General features: G+C 34.9%; 2 protein-coding genes across 5 annotated transcripts in view; both read right to left on the bottom strand.

The window, feature by feature from the left end:
- Positions 1-1352: 1352 nt before the first annotated feature.
- On the bottom strand, positions 1353-5240 carry LOC113645788 (apoptosis facilitator Bcl-2-like protein 14). The gene is made up of 6 exons (XM_027151641.2): positions 5088-5240; positions 3124-3398; positions 2825-2926; positions 2652-2710; positions 2029-2298; positions 1353-1896 (listed from the first exon to the last, which is right to left on the bottom strand). The coding sequence occupies exons 1-6, from the start codon at positions 5114-5116 to the stop codon at positions 1849-1851; spliced, it is 783 nt and encodes a 260-aa protein (XP_027007442.1). The 5' UTR covers positions 5117-5240; the 3' UTR covers positions 1353-1848.
- Positions 5241-5896: 656 nt separating this feature from the next.
- Positions 5897-8374, bottom strand: part of dgki (diacylglycerol kinase, iota) — a 57446-nt gene continuing 54968 nt past the window's right edge. For all 4 annotated transcript variants that reach the window (XM_027151695.2, XM_027151696.2, XM_027151693.2 and 1 more), the window contains one exon: positions 5897-8107. In XM_027151695.2, the coding sequence (XP_027007496.1) occupies positions 7991-8107 (117 nt within the window). In that variant the 3' untranslated portion in view covers positions 5897-7990. The remainder of the gene's footprint in view (positions 8108-8374) is intronic.

The raw sequence follows: 8374 nt of genomic DNA, 5'->3' as shown, positions 1-8374 counted from the left end.
TGAAATTGCTGATCCAAACACCCACATATTTTTAAATGAAAATTATGGAAATTGTCAGGGGTTCCGAAACTTTTGCATACGACTGTATATTAGAGGTGCAACAAAAAATAACACACAAAAAACATTTACTAAACTGTAAATGGGTAGTTGACGTGACATGGCTTTTTCACTGTCACAGAAGATAAAACATAATTTATTTCACATTTTCATAATTTAGAATACTGTAAATGGTTAAACATTTTCCTGTTTTATATGAATTTGTTGTTTTGATACCCAAGTTATTGTTAGTTTTTTTAGAACTTTGAGCCAAATCTCAAAATTGTCCTATGGTGTGACGGTAGACAACATTATTTCATAAATATTACATTTTATAAATATTTATTTATAAAATGTAATATTTATTTCATAAATATTACATTTTATAAATAAAGAAAATAATGTTTAAAAATCTTAATGAACACTCCTGGCATAATTGTGCAAGTGTCTATTTCACTAAGTGGCCATCACTTTTCGTATACATACATTTCTAAAAGTGTAGGAATTTCATAAAGTGTGTCACAGAAAAAAATGTCCTTTCCTGTTATGCAAAAACCTAATTTTAATTTGGGCAATATCATGGACAAATACATTTAATTGAAAGACCCCACTCAAGGTCATGTGACTGAAGACCCCTATGAAGGCCATGAGAAGTGCACATGGTAAGTATTTCTCTCAGAATTGTTTAAATATTTAACTATGTTTTAAGACCATTGAAGTTGTTAAGTTTTTTTTGTCCTTTGGTGTGACACCATTCATCTATTCATGGTGAAAATGATTCTAATTAGTACTTTCATGTAAAATAAATATCACTTTAAGAAAATAATGTTTTAATAATGTGAACAATTCTGTCTCAATTCTGTCTGTATTTATTTTATGTTATTTAATATAATTTCTTAGTACTTTTTAAATGTCACACCATAGGACACATTTACAGTATTGTTGAGTGAAAAAGTGAAAAAAATATGTGAAGTCATTGACAAAATGAGTGTTTTTTCTGAAACTGCAGTTTTCATACTCCACAAATATATATGTATTTATATGTATTTTTTCTTAAAAAGTTATGCTTTCCAAAAAAAAGTACTTTTTATGGGTCATTTGTCAACTACCTAAATGTTGCTTGGGTGTTACTTACAATAATACAAATTTTGATAATATTTGTGCCTTAAGATGTCTTATGTACATAAGTGATCTGTAATTTTTTATTTTAATTTTATAATCCATTATTTTTTTATCCTTTTTATGAAAGAATCAATAGTTCTTTTAATATGGCTATATTCAAAATATTCTAAATTATTTACTTATTTACTTATTTACTTCACAGTCCAACATTTATTTGAGTGATTTTTTTAAAAACCTTTATTTGAGTAAAAAATTTTTTAGCTTTTCTACTAGAAAAAAATCTACTATTTCCCCAAAACCCTGTAAATCTGCATGCATAAGATCTGTGAGATCTTACACTACGGACAGACAAAACATAACTGCTCATAAACACACAAATCAATCTGCATACAACCATAGGTATAATACAAAAACGCTAACACATGAAAATATCTAACACAAAATTACTTATCAACTTACTCATTGAATTAATTAGTTATAAAAATTAACAAAAAAAAAACATTGTTAAACCACATACCTACACTTCTATTTCACAGAGGCTTTGGTATCATGGATATGTAAACATTAAACTTTTTTTAATAAAATACTTTTCTTATTCAAGTGACTTGGATCCTGAGAATAATTAAATCTAATGAAGTTCGAGGGGGGAGGGGTGTTGGTGAATGTGGGGTGGATCAAAGTCTTCTAGGTTTATTCGACTTCCTCTTTAGCATCACTGTCTGTGCTGAAAACTTTTTCCTGAAAAGAGAAAACAAAAGAGACGGGAAAAAAAATTCATAAATAATGACAAGAATGTGTATCTAAATCAAACAAATCAAAAGACACAGAATATGAGTAGGCATGGCTTGGTAGCAACTGTATTGTACTTACATAGCCGCCTTGTTGGTTGACCCAGGGGGTGAAGTAGTCCTGCAGGTATGTAGCACCAAAGCCCAGCACTCGGTTCATAGGATGGGAGTCCATGGCATTTAGGCGGCTGGTCAGCTCAAAGGTGATCGCGATCTCAGCTTGCTTTCGGCTCTGTGTAGCAGGAAGCTCCTCCGGACTTAGTCTGTGTATAAAGCTACGGGCCAATTTTTTAAAGAAACCGTATGACAGAGAGTCCTGCAGCTGTTTCATAAGCATGTGGTCCTTTTGTATCTATGGACAGACATTAAGCAATTACTTCAAAATGTACAATTCCACAGTGATCTTTTTTCCACCTTGATAAATAAATATAAAATAAAGAAAGTATTTTCTCATCGATAACGCATAATATGAAATATCAACACTGAGGGGAGGTTTTTGTTTATGGGGCCACCTTTTTAACTATGAACAAAGATGGAAAATTCTCAATTCGTTCATTGAAAACCTGTCACTCTAATCACCTGTCACTCTAATAACTATCCTATTTTATTCATATGTAACATTTTATCCAGATATTGTTACACTAGTGATTTATTTTTACAACCCCCAAGTGCATCATTAAAATGAAAGGAATGAATGTGACTTACTTTCTCGTTAAGTTTATCTCCATGTTCCCGAAGCAGTTCCACTATTTGCTCCACAAGATCTGTAGATACAGAATACGAATTAGAAACCTTGCTAAGTCATATAGCTACATTTACATGAGCTCTGTATGCATCACTAGCACAGGATATGTGAAAAAATAAGAACATACACTCACCGTCACCATCAGTTTCTATATCCGTAGATTTAAAATGAACTTTATCTGTGAGTTTAGTCAACTTGTTGACAATTTGTTCAACTTCTTCCTGGTCTGAATCAGCTGCGGTTACGAACACAATGAAATTAATTAGTGAGCCATGTTTATAAGGAAAATACCTCATGACCTACAAATATAAAGCTGCAGACTCTGTATATAATTGTAATCCCAGAAACAGCCAGAAATTGTTAGTTTTTCAATTAACAATATATATGCCATAGCATTAATAAGTGATCTCAGGGTTGCATTCTGATACTCACATGAACCTGCAGTTGCCGGTTGTCTGTGAGGAGGTCTAGTCACACAATCTTCATCTTCCCTCTCTGGCCGAATGCAGCTTATGATCTTCAGAAATTTACGCTTCTTATTTTTCTGTGTTTTATGGTGTTTCTGAGGATGTGTAGCAGCCTTCACCTCTCCCACACTGTTGCTTTGGGTGGGATGACTGTCTATTTTCTTCTGTACGTACCTCAAAAGGAGTTTGTACTCCAGACTGTCTGTGGGAAACATCTGTGCAAGCAGTTCTGCCTGGTTCCTGGTTGTAGAAAAAGACAAACAAAAAAACCCAAAAAGGTTTTGTGCTTTGTTCAACATTCAACACCGAATTTTGAGAAAATGACTGAAAGACTGTACAAAAGGTAAAAACTGCTTGTATAAGCTTCTTAGACATTTTAATTGACCTTAAACTTAAAGTCTGTCAACTGTTTACATGAAGCAAATGATTTCATACCTTATCTCAAGAGTTAAAGTTTAATGTGTTTTAAAAATGTAAATAAGCTTCCAAGCTAGAAGATTCCTAAGAATAAGACAACTTCTAAAACATGGCAGCTGTGTGTGTAAAGTTCCCAAAGCCAGAATTTATACCACATTCCTGCCAAATGACACACTTAGTAAGGATGGGAAAGTTACCTTTTGTATGACTAAGGTATTCCCCTTATACAGATGCATCATTTCAAGTCATAATTCTTCACATCTAATTAAGTGAGTAACAATCATGTGGGGCCAAAATGTTGACAGTACATTTAACCATGTTATTTCCTTAAATTCCACATGTGAAAAACATGGAATGAGAGCGGAAGGATCACATGAGAAATCCGGTCTGAAAATGTTAACTTTGTGCGCCACAGAATGAAAAAATATCATACAATACATAACAATAAAATAAAAAAACAAACAAACAAACAAACAAATGTCAAAAACAAAAATGTGGTGTTTTTTTTTTTTATAACAACGTTGTAAAAACCATTGCGCGCGCGCACGCGCACACACACACACACACACACACACACACACACACACACACACACACACACACACACACACACACACACTTCGTATAGGGAGTTTCAATTACAGTGTATATTGAAACCGCTAAATAAAGTCGTTGCTTTGTGCCACTCTCTCCCTTATTGCTTGTTTTTATTTTTTCTCTCATTCTCTGTTAGGGCAAAACACTGCCATTTTGTTTAGGTGCTAAAAAATCTCTAAAATTCCCCAACAGTTTACCAATTGTCCGGTGTTTGGATTCGTATTTGTATGGCAGTTTTCTAAGAATCAGTCACAGTGATGTGTCCGGGCAAATCCAACAGCCATTAAAGCAGATTGAAGTGAAACACACACACGCTCGCGCTCTCTCTCTCTCTCTCTCTCTCTCTCTCTCTCTCTCTCTCTCTCTCACTCACACACACAAGCGCGCGCGCGGCGAATACACACATACACACACACCCATACACACATACACGCGCGCACACACACATCCATACACACATACACGCTCGCACACACACACGCACACACAGAGACGCACACACACACGCATACACACACACACACACACACACACACACACACACACTCACACACACAATTCAGACGTTTCGAGTTATCCAATAGATCTATACATTAGTAATACATTTAAACAAACAAACAAATAAACAAATAAATAAATACGCGACATTTCACTTCCGTGATTTAAAGACTCACCCAGACAAGAGTCAGGTCTGTAATATTTACATACAGTATATATAAATAACCAGAAAAACACCAAGCTGTGTTCTTCTTACACATGACTAAATAACAATACTTTGTAAACTGTTTACAGTCTCTAATAACAACTAGGTCTGGTGACAAGTGCTCTGTTTCCTTCTACCGGTTAGATGGTAAATGTAATGTGTATATAATATATAAGAATAATATACATTATATAAAAGTATGAGACGCTTACAGAGGTTGTTCCTGTACTCCGTTTTCCATGTCGCTCCTGTATCACTGGAGTCCAAAGTTAATCTCTGTAGTGTCTCTCATAGGTTATAATAGTCGGGCGAGGAGGAGCCGAGGAAATTACATCACAACTGCGTCACAAATTTGTTTTTGGTTTGCGGTTTTTTTTTTGTTTTTTTTTTTTAGTTTAAAGCTCTTTTTAAATTGTCATAAGATTCAATTTGACTACATATTTTTTCACTACCTATTTTTGAGTAACTGTTTATTACTTTAACCCTGAATTCAGTAATATATAACTGATCATTTCAAACATTAGATATATATTGTGATTTATTATTTTATTATTATTATAGTTTTATTGATTTCTTATTAAACCTTAAACAAAACAACAATCAGTCAGCACACACAGCATACATTCAAACATATTAATAACAATATAACAACGATGTATTGTTAATATGAGAGTGAATATTGAAAAGCTAAGGGCAAACCAAAACAGGTCAGGGTTGGGGTCATGCTTGTTCAAGTAAATCCCACAAAGGGGCCCGTGTCAGCCAGAATAATTCGGATTTGTTCTGTAAATCATGTGTAAATTTTTCCAAAGGGAAAAGATTAGCCACTTGTGCCAAGCACATCTCCAAAGTTGGTACCTGTGGTGATGTGAATTAAATTTTAATGTCAAGGTGTAAATCATTGGCTCCCAATAGCGGACCCTTGGCTACGCCGATAAAACGTAGTTTACATTATTCTAATAAAACACAGAGATGTTTGAGAACTGTGTAACATTATTAATTGAATAATAAAGTTCACTGGTGGGAGTTAAACAGGATCATTTTATTGTCTTACTCAATCATCAAACAAAGTACATTTATGTGATGATTTCCAATGAAGGAATGAACATCAAGTGTACTTTCTGCTGTGTTCATTCTTTAATGACTTACATCCCAATATCTGAGACTTGAGGCCTAGCTAACACATCATTAGTCCACTAAGAGTGATGACACTAAAATATACAATTGGAAATGAAAAAATATACATCATTCAAGTATTCCCATAATTTAAACAATCATAAAAAAATATCAAGCAAGTACTTTTAATAAGTTATGTTTAACAAAAAAAAAAGTAACAGAAATAATGCCATTTTATAACCTCATAATTGAGCAGAAATATCTTGGTAACAAAATCTCATGCACATTAAAATCACAAATAATACAAAATAACAGCAGATCAGTAATATATATAAACCACTCTCACAGCAGGTGTAACAAGTTTCCATCACAACCATTTTCATGCAAATGCTTTATTTTAGTATTTTTCGCATTGTTTTGATGCAACAGTATGTGGCCACTATTAGTTTTTGCAGGCTTACCAAAATGAACACCAAAAGCTGCTGTTTCATGTTTTCTGATCAGAGGATATGCACATGCTGCGTTTGTCTGAAACCTCGCTGCTCTCACTTTTCCCATTTTGCCACAATATGAAACAGAATGTTGGAGAAAATGAACTAAAAAAAAGTTGTTATGACTGAAAGGTGACACAAATCCTCTACCATCACTAAAAAGAAATGAAAAGTCCCATCACTTAGCTTGTAGGTGCCTTAGACAACTATTTATCTTTTAACATTAATGTAATGCAAAAAAAAAAATTAAGAGATTAATGCACATATGACATCTATTCATATTGCATTGAATATGGCTCAGATTATGATCTTTTGTTTCTTAATATAAATAATTCACTGTTACAATAACTGTCACTGCACGCAAAACAAAACAAAAAATCAGATGTCAGAATATAGTTAAATCCTATGTACTGTATGTACATAAATAATGTTAACAGGTTTTCCATGCACACGGAAGGACTGTCAAACATTAACTTGTTCTGATATGGAATAACTGACTTATTTTTATTTCAGATGAGGCAACCACTTTGAAATGAAGAAATGCAAAGACATTTCTAGAATAAGAGGCACATCATTGCAACCTTTTTATATTACAACAAAACAAAATATTAGGTGTATAGGAGGTCCGGGGCAATCGCAAATGGTAGCTCAGTGGTTATGCTGTTGGACCGCTAATTGTGGGTTCAACCACTGCCAACCGTCCACTGTTGGGCCCTTGAGCAAGGCCCCTAACCCTCAACTCAGCTCTGTTGTGTAAATGTGATCAATGTAAGTTGCTCCGGATAAGTTGGTCTGACAAATGGTGTACTGTAAGTACTTAATATTTTCTGACAATTAGTGGCAATAGTGCATTTGGTTAAGGTGGCAAACTCCTCATGCCTGAGAGGAAGCTTGTCGCCTTCACCTGCCTGTGTTGGCAGTTCAATTGTAATAATGGATGAAAATACGCAACTGCACATACACAACATGGTGAGATAGCTGGCTTAGGCAGTAGTGTCTTGTGTGCCTGATACTCCTCTCTATAGCGCCGTCATGGTGCCATGGCCACGTTCATTTCCGGAAACTGCACTGTGCTATTTGCATTGTATCTAATACCTCATACCACTATACCAGTACACAGGCTTCATAAAAGGAAAACAATGTGTATTAAAGTAAGTACAATCAGTCTTTCAATAAATAAATCAATAAATAAGCAATAAATAAATACCAATGCAAATCTGCCCAAACTCATTCTAACCCCACAGTGATCCCCAGGAAGCACCAATAACTTTTTTCTCTCTCCTTAAGGGTTTCTGCTCTAGAAAGGGCTCCCATCTGTGTCTCTACGAGGCCTCTTTAGGTCATTAATGTGACCTTCTCACCTCTCTTTCTCAGTTTCCTTCTCTTTCTCTCTCACTCTATCTCTCTCTTTCTCTCTCTCTCTCTACATGTGAGAAAGTGGACTCCAGTACTTTCATGAGCTGTGAAAGCCGGCATCTGTGGAAGGATCCAAGTTTCCTAGTGTCTCTTCACACAGCCGTCTCTAAATCCTCACGTGTGGCTGGCTGTTCAGACTCCTTGCTCTCCAGATAGGAGGCCAAATCAGTGTCTCCAGCTTCCTGAGCACAGTCTTTGGGAGTTTTCCCCTGAAAAGACAAAAAGGATAAAGAAGTGTCGGTGTGACAAACATGAACCTACTGTATCTAAAAATTAATTTCTGGAGAGAGCTTATGATCGTAGGACATCTTTATTATTCAAACACAGCATTTTAAATGGCTCACTTAATCACAGTTACCCATTTAGTATGATACAGATGGCAGAAAATGCAATCTCAGCTTTATCTCTGTTGCTTTGTTATTTCTAAATCAGGTGATTTATGACAAAGTGCCACAAGGTACAGGTTGAACAGGAAA

The sequence above is a fragment of the Tachysurus fulvidraco genome, chromosome 19 (genome assembly GCF_022655615.1).
Source record: "Tachysurus fulvidraco isolate hzauxx_2018 chromosome 19, HZAU_PFXX_2.0, whole genome shotgun sequence".
Lineage (NCBI taxonomy): Eukaryota > Metazoa > Chordata > Actinopteri > Siluriformes > Bagridae > Tachysurus > Tachysurus fulvidraco.
This window is presented reverse-complemented; position numbering and strand designations above follow the sequence as displayed.

Coding starts and splice junctions, on each gene's coding strand:
- LOC113645788 (XM_027151641.2), bottom strand. CDS start 5,116: ATGGAAAACGGAGTACAGGAACAACCTCT. Junction 3,399..5,087: donor GGAGTACAGGAACAACCTCT/GTAAGCGTCTCA, acceptor TTCTACAACCAG/GAACCAGGCAGAACTGCTTG. Junction 1,897..2,028: donor TCAACCAACAAGGCGGCTAT/GTAAGTACAATA, acceptor TTCTCTTTTCAG/GAAAAAGTTTTCAGCACAGA.